General features: G+C 47.0%; 1 protein-coding gene and 1 long non-coding RNA gene across 3 annotated transcripts in view; one reads left to right on the top strand and one right to left on the bottom strand.

The window, feature by feature from the left end:
* Positions 1-5: 5 nt before the first annotated feature.
* On the bottom strand, positions 6-2,406 carry Fth1 (ferritin heavy chain 1; the record flags this gene model as incomplete). The annotated part of the gene is made up of 4 exons (XM_032895130.1): positions 6-320; positions 414-539; positions 790-936; positions 2,065-2,406. Coding segments are annotated over 4 exons (777 nt in total), but the record flags the coding sequence as incomplete, so codon positions are not given.
* A 1,010-nt stretch (positions 2,407-3,416) lies between these two features.
* Positions 3,417-13,577, top strand: part of LOC116892080 — a 79,276-nt gene continuing 69,115 nt past the window's right edge. For both annotated transcript variants that reach the window (XR_004386910.1, XR_004386909.1), the window contains exon 1: positions 3,417-3,696. This is a non-coding gene — a long non-coding RNA (uncharacterized LOC116892080). The remainder of the gene's footprint in view (positions 3,697-13,577) is intronic.

Genomic DNA, 13,577 nt, shown 5'->3' on the forward strand with positions numbered 1-13,577 from the left:
AGAGCTGGGTACCAAAATTCTTTATTTGAAGAAATGGTACAAATTAAAGAACTTTTAAGCAGATGTTTTGGTGCAACTTATAGAAAAGATAAAGGCAGGCTGACATGCATGCACTGCCTCAGTGACCAGCAAAGTCACATGGCCTTGGGGACGTCAGCTTAGCTCTCATCACCGTGTCCCAGGGTGTGCTTGTCAAAGAGATATTCTGCCATGCCAGATTCAGGGGCTCCCATCTTGCGTAAGTTGGTCACGTGGTCACCCAGTTCTTTAATGGATTTCACCTGCTCATTCAGGTAATGCGTCTCAATGAAGTCACATAACTAGGAAAGAGAACATGGGACAGGGTTACTGGTCAGCTCTCCCAAGCCCTGTGGCAAATCATCTCCACTCACCCCAGTGTTTCTGATACTCACGTGGGGATCATTCTTGTCAGTAGCCAGTTTGTGAAGTTCCAGTAGTGACTGATTCACACTCTTTTCCAAGTGCAGTGCACACTCCATCGCATTCAGCCCGCTCTCCCAGTCATCACGGTCAGGTTTCTGAATCAAAGAAAGATCATGTCAATTCATCTGCAGTGTCTACCAATCAACCCAAGTCAGTCAACACCTCACACTTAACCACCAGGCTCTGGCAAAAGGACTGCCCTAAATTCCCTCTAACAACCACTTCCTCGCCACAAGATGCTCAATAACTGCCATCTGCCAACATACAAGGGCAGATGCCCCAGTGCACCATTGTTTTCTGAAGAAAGGCTAACTGCTCATTTAAGGCATCCCTAGATCTACTTACCTTTATATCCTGCAGGAAGATTCGTCCACCTCGCTGGTTCTGCAGCTTCATCAGTTTCTCAGCATGTTCCCTCTCCTCATGAGATTGATGGAGAAAGTATTTGGCAAAGTTCTTCAGGGCCACATCATCCCGGTCAAAATAACAAGACTGAAAGTGGAAAGGGTATTTGTTATTGATCCCCACAGCAAGGCAGATGCAATGGTGGTAAAGGCTGTTTGTCACCCTACTTGGCCTTTAAAGTAAGGATGGGAAAGCAAACTTGGGACTTGGCTTTATCAAGGGTTCTATGGCTCCACAATAGTGCAGAGAAAAAACTTTAAGCCAAGGCCATATCTACTTGTCTGAGAGGGAGGGTGTTAAAGTGCCCTGCATTGGGAGGTCATTTCTCTCCTTCAACAATCATGTTAAAAAAAAAAAAAAAAAAAAAGGCTAACGCAAGGTCACAAGGTTTTCAGCTAGACAGCCAACTGCTGATTACCTGGTTAAGAACTGAGGGCATTGTATTTTAGCACAAATACATTGGGAGAAGCTTTGATTTTCAGTTTTAGGCACTCAGTGTATTTGTATTCCACGATAATGGGCTTTTCCCAACCGTGGGCTTTTTCCAACAAGTATGTTACCTACTACTTCTGTTAGTAAGCAACAACTGGTGCAAAATAAAAATTAAAAACGTACAGTACTCTAGATGCCTTGGCAAGGTCAGGGTGATTACAGAAGGGGAGATTCCTAGCGATAAGTTTCAATGCAAGTGAGGCTCTGTGATAAGCAGAGATGTAGAGGCCGCTGCTTCAGAAGGGGTTAGAGTAAGTTCACAAGAGATAAGCCTCTTTGTACCAAGCCCCAGGGCTGCCATTCCACACCATGACCAAGCAGACCCGCCATAGTCAGAGGAACTGGAGCTGGATGCACACCCAAACAGAGAAGCCTGCAGGCCATGTGACCGGAGGGGACGAGAGTGCAGGAAAATGCACCTAACTGCAGGGTTGATTGGAGAGGCTGACAGTTGTACAGCCCTAAGGCTTCAAAACACGGGTGTTATGACGTGCCTGGTCTATGCAGGAGCCACAAAGCGCTAGGTGCTCAGACTTGCCACGGCAGGGCTGCCTGCCTTTGGAAAGAACCCCGGACAAACTCCATTTTCCAGAAGGGCGCTGGAAGGCGGGGAAGCCCGCAGCAGGCCACGCCCCAACCCACCCTCCGCCAGCTCCCCAAGTGGCCCAAGGGAGGCCAGGCCGCACCCGCTTTCCGCCCCGCCAAAGGCCAGGCCGCACTCACCATAGACAGATAGACGTAGGAGGCATACAACTCCAGGTTGATCTGGCGGTTGATGGCAGCCTCCGAGTCCTGGTGGTAGTTCTGGCGCACTTGCGAGGGAGACGCGGTGGTCATGATGGCGGCTGGGCGAGGCGCGGAGGCGACGCTGGAGCGGCGGAGCGACGAAGTTGCAAAGGGCTCAGGCTCAAAGCGGCCGGCGGGGGTCGGAGGGGTCGAGCACCGGGTTCCGTTCAAGCACTGTTGAAGCAGGAAACCGCGGCGACTCTGGGCGAGAACGTCTGGCGCAGGGACCAGCGGGCCGCACTTTATAGCGGGATCCTGCGTCAGGCGCGCTCCGGCCAATCAGCGCGGTGGGCCGCCCAGCCCCGCCTCTTCCTGTAGGCGTGTTGCCCAAGCCAGCAGTGCGTGGGCGGGGAGGAGCCTGTGTGATTGTGAGGCGACGCTTGGGGCTCTGAGCTGCTGCAAGAGCGGTGCCTGGCAACAAGCGGGACGTTTCTGTGGCCCGGGGCGGGCGTAGTTGGAACCAGCCATACTACAGAGGCATTCTGGGTCCCAGAGAGTATCGATAAGGTTGATTTTCAAGTCCCACGGGACATCCCTAAACTCTAGGCTAGGTGCGTCTTGTTAATCGTGACATACACCAGGCAGTGACTTCATCTTACAGATAGGAAAATGGAAGCATAGTGCTGTAAATGGCGAACGGCATATAAATTGGACTGGGAAGGAGCGGCTTTCTCTCCTTTTGAACCCCTGGAGAGAAGCTCAAAGGAGGAGTAGGGAGACTACCGGGTTTGCCTCATTCTTCTGACTTAAGCAAGCCCGGCCTTTTGCTGAAAGCAAACATGGCTCTGCACAGTGGGGAAAAAAAAAAAAAAAACAAACGAAGGCTAAGAAGGCACATTTTTCCTTAGAGCAGGACAGCCATCTTAGGGGAGTCTGGGGTCAAACTATCTAGGTTTCTGAGAAAGACCATGGTGATGCTTAAAATTAAGATAGGTCTCTGGGTTTGAAAAATAAAAAAGTGACCTACATGTATCTGTTTCAAAATGATCTCCTTCATCTTTCTCAGTAACCTTGGGTTTGTCCTTGAAGAAAAGCTGATGTCACAGAATGGGAGGTGACAGGTGCAGAACAGCGGAGGGACAAGCCAACTGTGTTGTGTGTCTTGTAGCTGTGGCCTAGCTTTGAAATGGATGTCTTGGGTAGCAAGCAGAACTAGAGATTAGGGGTTGGGGATTTGGCTCAGTGGTAGAGCACTTGCCTAGAAAGAGCAAGGCCCTGGGTTCGGTCCCCAGCTCCGAAAAAAAAAAAAAAAGAAAAAAAGAAAAAAAAAAAAAAAAAAGAACTAGAGATTAGCTACTGTGTCTTGCTAGGCCCTGCCATCCACATCTGCTACTTCTCAGTCTGGTCCAGGCTTTTAACACAGGTGGAGACCCAGCAGAAACTTTCCATATTCTCAAAACTGGAAGTTGGACTAAGATCTTGTTATTGCTTTGAAACAAAATTGACAAGGTTACTGGATCAGTAGCCCAAACTGTCCAGGGACTTTCTGTGTAGCCCAGGTTGATTCATGAATCTCTTGCCACAGTTTCCAGAGAGCTGGAATTACAACCACCTCTCTCCCCTTTTAAGGTAAGTCTACTGAAATACATTACTAGTGGTATTTCTTCTTTTAAAAATAAACATGTATGTGCATTTTCAGGAAAGATCCCAGTGGTACTCTAGCTGCAGGATGCTTCTAGATAAATATTCTCGAGTCAGACTTCAGGACGACAAGCCCTAAGAGACTGATTCTGAACTAAAGTTAATGAACAAATTCCCTTTGTAAAGTGGAGGAGGGAGGTGGGGAAAGGAATTCTAAGTAGAGGGAATAACAAATGGAAAAGTGTGGAAATGCTTGCCGTGTTCAAGGAACCTTAAGGAAAGTGTGTTTGTTGGCCTGAAAAACAAAGTGCGCTGGGGGAGCACTGGAAAGAGCATGGTCAGATTGATGTGCCATAAAAAGTCATTAAACTTTACCCTGTAGGCAATATGGAGATACCATATCCATTTGTTTTTAGGAACATTACTGTGAATCAATAGAAAAACTGCTAGGGGTCCAGCCAAGTCATCGTGACAAAGAGGTGCTATCTTTTTGATGGGTCATCTTCTGTATAACAACGTCAGCTCTAAAATTGTAATTCAACAGAGTCTGAAATGTGAAAATATAGTGTTGCTTTGGTAGGACATGATTCTGAAGTCCATATGGAGTCAGTGGACTAGCTCGTAAACACTGAAGAAAACAAAGGTTGTGAGGAAAGGTTGGCTTGAGGTATCTATCATATCACATGTAGGATGTATATATACACAGATACATATATATTACAATAAAGTATGGTTTGAGTACTGACAGGAAGACGAGATCAAAATCAAAATATTCCCACCCACGTATGTGTGGGAACTCGATCGATATAAGTTAAAGGCGGCATGCATTTCAAATTAGGGAAGGAAGAATGGGTTTAACCAATGATATCGACACAGTTATCATGTGGATAAAATGAATCACTCTGTATTTAGAAATACCTCCCAGGTGAATTAAAAAAAAACCAACTCTTAATGTTGAAAGCTATAAAGTTTTAAGAAGACTATAAAGAAGATTCTCCAAATTTAGAGTAGTGAGTGTTCTTTTGAGTCTCTCAAGAGTTGGCAGGTTTGACCGCTTAAAAACGAAAAGGGTTTACATGAAAGATATTTTAAACAAGGCTAACATAGAAACGGTGTGTTGGGCTGCTGGTATTTGTTACCCATAGAAAGGAAGAAGATCAAGAGCCAAAATGTCTGTGTACAAGTGTATATTTTTTTTTCAGTTTTGAGGACGATGGAACCTCGGGCCTGGGGACATTCTAAGCAGGCTCTCTTCCACGGAGGTGTTCCTGCTATTCTTCCGTTCTTTCTTTTCATTTAAAGATGGGGTCTCACTGTGTTGTCTATGCTAATCTTGAAACCATATGCTTAAATGTTCTAGTGTTCAGACTCCCTTGTGGCACTGCACCAGGCTGTGTGGCACCTGCATTAATCCCAGCTTTTTATAGGGACTGTTTGGTTGGCTCCAGGTAGGAAGACATTTCTAGCACGCGCAGACCATTGCAAGGCGCTTGGTATCTGTTGCTTGAATAAAATGAATACATTTTATGTGGAGTCTGGATTCAAGTGAAGCAAGAGAGCTGGGTACCAGTTGGGAGACAGCTGCCATGATTTTTAATGAGCGTGGGGGACAGAAAGCTGAAGAGAGATATGGAGAAGACAGGGCAGCCAGGATGAGGTGGATGGTTAAATGCTGTGTAGATTAGGGGGTGGGGAGTGGGTGCCATCCCCAACCCCCAAGCCATCCCCCAGTTTTCAGGCCTGGGCAGCTGGATTACTGCTGCCCTGCATGGTACCAGAGAATGCACAGGAAACACAAGTTTGAGGGATAGCTGTTGGGAAAGGTCAGCGTGGGTTTGGACTGTACGTGCAGGTCGCCAAGACTGCCCAGTGCAACAGAAACTATAAAGTTAGATTCACTGACAGGGAGTTGAGCTGCCACATCAGGTAGGTTTTGTGGATCAGTATTGGTTCTGCGTGTTCGTTAAACGCATCCCTAGCTGCAGTAAACAGCAAAGCAGAACGGGACAGCATGTCCTGTGGAAGGTCACTGAGGGAGGAGGGCTAGAAAAGAAATGGAGTAGGTGAGTACCCTTGCTGGGGTTGAAAGACCCCCCCCCCTTAAAGGAGAATCATACAAGCTTAAGATCTACAAATATAAAATTAAAAGAGTAAGCCCCAAAAGCCACAGACTCAGGGCTAAGCCCTGCCGCCAGGAATAGCAGGCCATAAAGATAAAAAAAGGAATGCAGGAACCAACCCAGGCTATCGGGACTGATTCATGGGCCATCCGACAAGAACACATCCCCCCCAGTTTACTCAGGATCATACTTTAACCAGATGTCCTCCAGACCCTGATAAGCCCCTGACTTCTAACACTTACTCTTCTGCTTTGTTCTCATTGCTATGTTTGAATGAGCCAATTGTGTGTAACCGCGCCAAAACCCCTAGCTTTCCCTATATAAACCCCTGACTTTTGAGTTTCAGGGTCGACACCTCTGTCTCCTGCGCGGGATACGTGTCGGCCCGGAGATCTCTGTAATAGGTCTCCGTAATAAACCTTGCCATTGCTTATTACATCCAAAATGGTCTCTCTGTGTCTGGGGTCCGAGATTTCCCAAGACTTGAGTAAGGGTCTCTCTGCGTGGGATCTTTCAGGGTCTGGTTCCCACCTTTTGGGAGCAGTGGGTGCCAAGCCTCCAGATTCTTCTGAAGATGTGGCCAGGTCTTTGGATCTTTATTGACCATACTTCTGCCTCTCCAACCCCCATGTTGCCTCTACTCCTTGTGACTTTGAGGAGGAGTTTGGCTGGCCGCCCAGAACAAGTTGAACAGCCTCCCAGGACCAGGAGCCACAAAGCAAATACAGGCCAGCAGAGAAGCAGGCCCCTCTGTTCTGTAGAATGCTAGCTCATTCCAGAGAAAGAGGGGTGTGGGGAGGGTGTGGGGGCGGCGGGGTTAGGGGGAGTCTCGTGGTGGAGACTAGTTGTTCCACTGTGACTCAGCATTCTGCTCCTCTGGAGGGGTTGGGCTTGGGCTCCAAAAGTGCGTTGTCATGGAGGGGTAGGGCAGTCTGGAAGGCCTGGAGGGCTGTGGTTTTGTTGTGGAGAGGGAGGGTGGAGAGGAAGAGAGCTGGAGGGAAAGGATGAGAGCTCCTGACTTCCCCATAGCACACAGAAGCTTGACTGGGAATAAAGAGGTCTTGGTCACCCTGCCAGGCTTTGGATGATATTTTTGCCAGAAAGGCTCTTGCGGGGACGTCTCAGCAGATATTGGGTCTCTTTCCTTTCCAGTGATTTGTCCCTCTGCAGTTACAGCTGCCAAAGAGTCCACATCCACCATTTGGTACAGTAGGGGCCGAGGGACACCAGGGTTTACAAATCTCTGTGCTTTGTAGGGCAGAAGGTGAGACCCAAAGGTGGGAATTCCTCGGGGGAAATGGCCATGGACTAAAAATGTGGAGCAGAGTGTGCAATGGAACGCCAGGGCAACCATTAAACATCACGTGAGCATTAACCGTTTTAGTTAAGTGTGTGGCCAGACTGTGCGTACAGAATAATGTTAAGTGCGCAGGGAATTCTGATATTTGCAAATGCACCACTCAACCAGACGAAGCGACTGTCGTTCGGAAATGATCTTTAGATCATTTCTTGAAAACTCAGGCCATGTAGACTTAAGAGTCTAAATACCCAGAATCCCTCTTTTCTAGAATATTAGGGTTGAGATTCACAGCCTGGAATGTCAGAGGATAACTGTAAATGGAAGCCCTGCCTACCCCTTTAGAAAAAAAAATTAATTCAGGCCTGGCAAGATGGTTTAGCAGGTTAAGGTGCTTGCTGCCAAGCCTGAGTTGCATCTCCAGTCTACGTGGTAGAAGGAATAAACCTTGTAAAATAGTACTTGCAAGTTGCATGTCTTCTCTGCTAAATATAAAATTTAAAAAATAGTGAAGGACATTACCTAGAGTACTCATGAATGAAATTCTCAAAAAAAAAAAAGTAATAAGGGGTTGGGGATTTAGCTCAGCGGTAGAGCACTTGCCTAGCAAGTGCAAGGCCCTGGGTTCGATCCCCAGCTCCGAAAAAAAAGAAAAGAAAAAAAAAAAGGAATAAATAAAGTAAGAGAAGGTAATCCAGGACTCTGGCCTCTGGGAAGCCTTCTCAGTGTGGCTAGGGACCGGGAATGCTACACGTCGGCCAGTGATCTTATCACTCAGTCCCTGGCTGTTTGTCTGCTTGGTCACCTTCCCTCTGGACGTTGACTACCTTCTTGAACTGTGTCATCAGACAGTAGCACTGCCGGCGGCCCTTCTTCCCCTCCAGTGGGTTTCAGCTTGTTAATTTTCCTCTAGTCATCCTACCGTGTGGAGTGTCCGCTCACTAATTTGGCCTGAGGGCCCTTGGGGGCTTGAACTCTTGTCTCTGCTAGAGCCCTACTCTGTCCTTCCCAGTATCTCTTGGATATCTGCCCACATCCCAGAAGCTTCCAAAAGTCCACTCGGCCTCCCTGGGACCTGGTTCCTGTACTGAGGTAGAAGCCCAATCTCCCCAAACTTCCACCCTGAACGCTGGATCTCTCCTCATCGAGCCAAATGAGAGTGGTAACTGGTAATGCAAATTTAGGTTACCCTAATTAAGGCATTCCAGCATGGTAGCAATTCCGTGAAGCAGTTGTAATACAGGACAAATAAAAGCCATGAATCAAACTTTCCCAGTATATTCATAGGGACTGAAGATAGGTGGCTTATAGCCAAAAAGAGAAAGCTTTGTTACAGGCCTCAGATGCTGCCTCACGATGTTCTTTGCTTTTGAGGAAGCTAGGAGTTTACTTATGTATTCCAAAGGATTTGCCTAATAGCCACAAGGTTGTTAAGCCAAAGGTGTACAAAAAATGGCCATTTAAAAGATAGCTCAAGATAATTTGCAGTGAGACCCTCAACATTCCAATCTAGAACCATTGACCTTCTAATCAGTCATTCAGCCTTAATAAGCCTTATTAAGCCTTAATAAGCACAGCTTCTTTATGGATGCTTTTTCCACAGTTCCCTCTACACCACAGTTCATGTCACATGCCATCAGCTGTTACCCAGCCACATGCTGCGCCTACTTGACCTATTCTAGGCTCATCTGGGCCCACTCTGACCCACCCCGAGGCCCAGATCAGCAGAACTGACAGCCAGCAGCTTCTGTAGAAGAGGGGAAATGTGACTTCCAAGCACTGGCAACAACCTGGCCAGCCTGGAAACACTTCCTTGAGGAAATGGGGGTTTGTATGCCTTAGTCTATCACCATTCAGGGGAGGCTGTGTGAATCCAGTGCCTTAAGCGATGGTAAAGTTGAGTTGATGGAAGGGACCTGAGTTAGCAGACTGACTGTGGAACCAGGGAATGGGAATCCCAGATTCACCTTGCAGTGATCTTCAAGAAAGGGATGAACCAGGAGCTCCGTGGGAATCTAGTTGGCAGCTGGGACGGGAGGCAGATACAAGGGGCAAACAGGACAGACCACGTGGGAAGTCAGCAGAAGGTTTCACAGGTGAATACCCAGGCGATTTTCCTCTCCCTGACAAAGGTCCCTTCGGTGTCGTCCTGAAGAACTAGCATTTCTAGGTGGACCAGCAGATGTTCAGTAGACAGGAGTTTTTGAGTGTCACGTGAAAGAATCCAGATTCCAAGGCTTCACGAGATGTCCATTAGGGGTCTCAGTCATCATGGAGTCACTCCCAGGGTCCCAGAGTCCCAGGGTTCCAGGGTCCCAGGATCCTTCTATTCTGCCCATCATAATCTTACAAAAGCAAACACAAGCATTTCCCTTCTCAGATGAAAACCCCTGAAGGATTATCCCCAGCCTCAGAGATGCATTGTAACCCCTTCCTCTCTGGGGACTGAGGCAAGTGAATCTCATCTTTCTGCAGTTCACCCCTTGGGTCTTCTCTCTGCTTTAAAGACACCCTGCACACCTCATTTGCTCACCCTATACTGCCTGCCTCTGGTGTTTATTTCAGAAAAAAATGACCCAGCCTTCAATAACCACAGCTCAGATAGCCTCCGTGGCTTCCCTTTTTGCCAAGGGGAGAATTCCTAGCCTTTCTGCCCCTCTAGCATCTCCACTACCCTGCCTTGCTAGAGTGACCCGTCCTTTGCCACTGGAAGAAGACCTGCCCTGTTCATCATGGCAGTACTTTTCCTGCCCTTCGCCTCAGAACCCAGCAATTATGGAGAAATATAGATAGGCTTGACTGTGGTCTTAGGTCACTGTTTACTTGGCTGTTACCGAGAAGGGCGAGCACCCCACCCGTTGCCTCATAGGCTTCCCCATCTTCTTTTAATGAAGACCAGCTTTCTGCTCCCACATGGGGGACACAGAGAACAGGCCAGTCTTTCTGGGGTTGAGGATTAGGCCCTAGCACAGACCCCAGCACGTTGTAAGACAGGGGCTCAGGACCTGCTGAGCTATGAGGATAGTGGAATGACACATGGTCATGGGCTCCACTGCTCTGAGGGCAAAGTCCCTTTGCTGCCCATGGCTGCAGACTGCTTTCTTAACTAGAGCAAAACATGTCACAGAGGCCAGAGGAGGAAGTGGAGGATTGCTGTAGTAGTTGATGACTAGTAAATACCACGTGCTTCCTGGTGATGGACTAGAACATTCTTGGGGTCCTAATCACTCTGTGAGTGTGGTGCTGGGTGCTTTGCCAGAGAGCTTATTCATAGTTTTTGACATCTTATGGCAGAAACTGACAACACCCACCTTGAATAGGCTGGGCAGGCCCAGTGCTGTAGGCAGAGTCCTGTCCTCAGACGACTTGACCTGGCCTAAGATTGTGTAACTGGCAGGAGACAGGGTCTTGCCTGGAACTCAGGTCTTAACTGTGGGGAAATGTTCTGTTGGGTATCTCTTGACGCAGCCATGGTGGAAACATCCTGAAACTTACAGCGTTGTGCAAAGGTGTAGAGGAAGATCCCCCAGATTCTGGTTGCCTGGAAATATCATCTCTTGTTATTCACAGGAATTGCGATGATTTGGGCTGAGAGCATGAGTTCTAGGGCCCAGTACATACTCCCCAAAACCAAGGATGCTCAAGTTTTCCTTCCCCCTTCTTTACAGGATTTGAAGTATCCTAGACTTGCCTTTCTGTGTAGCCAACGATGACCTGGACTTGTGTCCCTCTGTTTCTACCTTTTTTTTTTTTTTTTTTTTTTTGTTTCTACCTCTTAAATGCCAAGATTATAGGCATGTGCCACCAAAAGTGTTTTTATGCAGCACTGGAGTTGGAACCCTGGATTTTATGAATGTAAAGCAGGCTGTCTACCAACTGAGTACACTGCCAGGCCTCAATCGAGATGCATTAAATGGTATAGTGTTTGCCCATAACTTAGGCAAATCTTCCCATTTATTCTCTGTATGTGTATGTTTGTGTACATGTGCACATGTGCATGGGTGCATGAGTGCATATGTGTGTATGCATGTGGAGGCTAGAAGTTGACCTCCATTAGCCTCCATTAGGTATCTTTCTCTATCACACTCTACCTTATTTTTGAGACAGGGCCTCATTGAACTTAAGAGTTTATGGGTTTAGTTACTGCTCGGTGAGCTCCAGCGAGCACAGGAGCTATAGACGTAGAACATCATTCCTGGATTTTTATATGGGTACTGAGGATGCAAACTCATGTCCTCGTGCTCACTTGACAGTTTATCCACTGGGCCATCTCTTCATCCCTGTTTTTAGAAAGATTAATTAATATATTATTTACCCCCTCCTCCCTCTAACCCCTTTCTTGGCCCCACCCCCACCCCTCTCAACTTTATGGCTCCTTTTCTCTATTATTGTTACATATATCCAAATACGTTTATAAACACAACCTGCTGAGTTCCTTGTATGTATGTTTTTAGGGCTGAGCAATTGGTATTGGTAACCATTAGGGGCTCATCCCTAAGGGAGGACAAACTCTCTTCTCAGAATTCTCCACTCTTTCTTACTTGCTCCTTTAGTTTTTCATATGGGGTGGAACCCCATGAGACCCCCCATCTGTGTTGGCATGTCAACTTGTGTCATTGTTCAGGTGTGATTTAGGCAGTCATATTGTTGATATTTCATGCGTCTGGGCTCCTAGTCATAGCTAGAAGACACATTGCAGCCGAGTTTCTGGGTCTCTGGCAATCCCAGTCTCTCTGTCCCCTCTTGTGTGGTGTTCCCTGAGCCTTGGGTGTAAGGGTTGTATTGCAGATGTATCAGTTGGGGCTACCCTCACTGATACCCTCACTCTCCTTTAAGACATTGTCTCACTTTAGGTCAGGTTGGCCTGGTAATTATTATGTTGCCCAGGCTGCATTCAATTTTAGAGTAATCATTATGTCTCCAAGTTATGGGGTTACAGGTAACCCCCACACTCCAACCTCAGGATTTCAATTTGTAGTTTAGGTTGGCCTTGAACTCCAGGTCTTTCTACCTTAGTAGGTGCTGGGGTTCAACGAAACAGGACATAGCAAGCTACAATACGACCAGGCATAGCATTACACCAAGACTGGACAAGGCAACCCAGTAGGAGGAAAAGGATCTCAAGTATCCCATGCTAGCTTTGAACTTGTTCTGCAGCTTAGGATGACCTTGACCATGTGACACCATGCTCAGTTTGTGTGGTACTTGACCATGTGACACCATTCTCAGTTTGGTGCTTGGAGTCCAGTTGGGCTTTGTGCACTGGGCAAGCTCTCTACCAACATTCCCAGCCTCTCAACTAAAAATTTTTAAAAAGTGTGTGTGTGTGTGTGTGTGTGTGTGTGTGTGTGTGTGTGTGTGTGTGTGTGTGTGTGGTGTAGGTGTCTTTGGAGCACAGTAAAGAGCACTGAATCTCCTGCAGCTGGAGTTATAAGTAGTTGCGAGCCACTCAATGTAGTAACTTGGAGTCCTGGAAGAACAGTAGGCCTTCGTAACCACAGAGCCATCTCTCCAGCCTGCAGCTAACATGCTTGCTCTCTTGCTCACTCCTACTTCCTCCCTGCCTTCCTTCCTCCCTCCCTTCCTTCCTTCTTCCTTTCCCTTCCTCTCTCCCTCCCTCCTCCTCCTTTTTGTTTTTGTTTGTTTTTTGAGACAGGGTCTTACTGTGTGGTCCTCACTGTCCTAGAACTCATGTAGACCAGTTAGGTCTTAAACTCATGAAGATCTACCTGCCTAGGGCTGGAATTAAAGGTGTGTGCCACTGCCACAACTAACGTGTTAAAATGGTATTTTGTGGCTGACCTGGTGATACAGACCTGTAATCTCAGCTACTTGACAGACTGAGGCAGGATAATCAAAAGTTCGAGGTCTTTCAGGGCTAGCCTGGACAACTTAGGGAGACCCTGCTTCAAATTAGCAATAAAACAAATGGAGAATTTAAGTCTGTGGTGGAAAGCTTGCCGAGAATGTGATTAGCCCTGAACTCAACCCCAGCATTGGAGAAAAGAAGTAAGTTGCACGGAGTTGAGAATTGTGCCTTCCAACACCTTGTTGGGAACCAGCAGAAAAAACTTATCCTAAGTACTACCATTTCATTTTCAAACTCCATTTAACCACAGGGAGAAACTAAATTCAAGGTTCTAGGCCCTAGGGGAGCTGGCGACATCCCTATTGCTGGATAGCTTCTGTTGTAAACAGTTGTCTGAGTCTAGCCATCTCAAGGACAACTTCCTCTTGCTGACAGACTCAGACAAGTCTTGTTCCTAGGCCTGGGAATGAACTCCCATCCCACTTTTTCAATTTTTTAAAATGTTGTTAACTGGTAAAGAATACAGAAATTGCTGTTATCTAAACAAAGATGTATAAGTTATAAAAATATATAACCCAATTGTCTATTATGTCCTAATTAACTACATACAAAGGGCTTGCTCTTTTATCCCCCATATCACTCT

The sequence above is a fragment of the Rattus rattus genome, chromosome 2 (assembly GCF_011064425.1).
Source record: "Rattus rattus isolate New Zealand chromosome 2, Rrattus_CSIRO_v1, whole genome shotgun sequence".
NCBI classification, from domain to species: domain Eukaryota; kingdom Metazoa; phylum Chordata; class Mammalia; order Rodentia; family Muridae; genus Rattus; species Rattus rattus.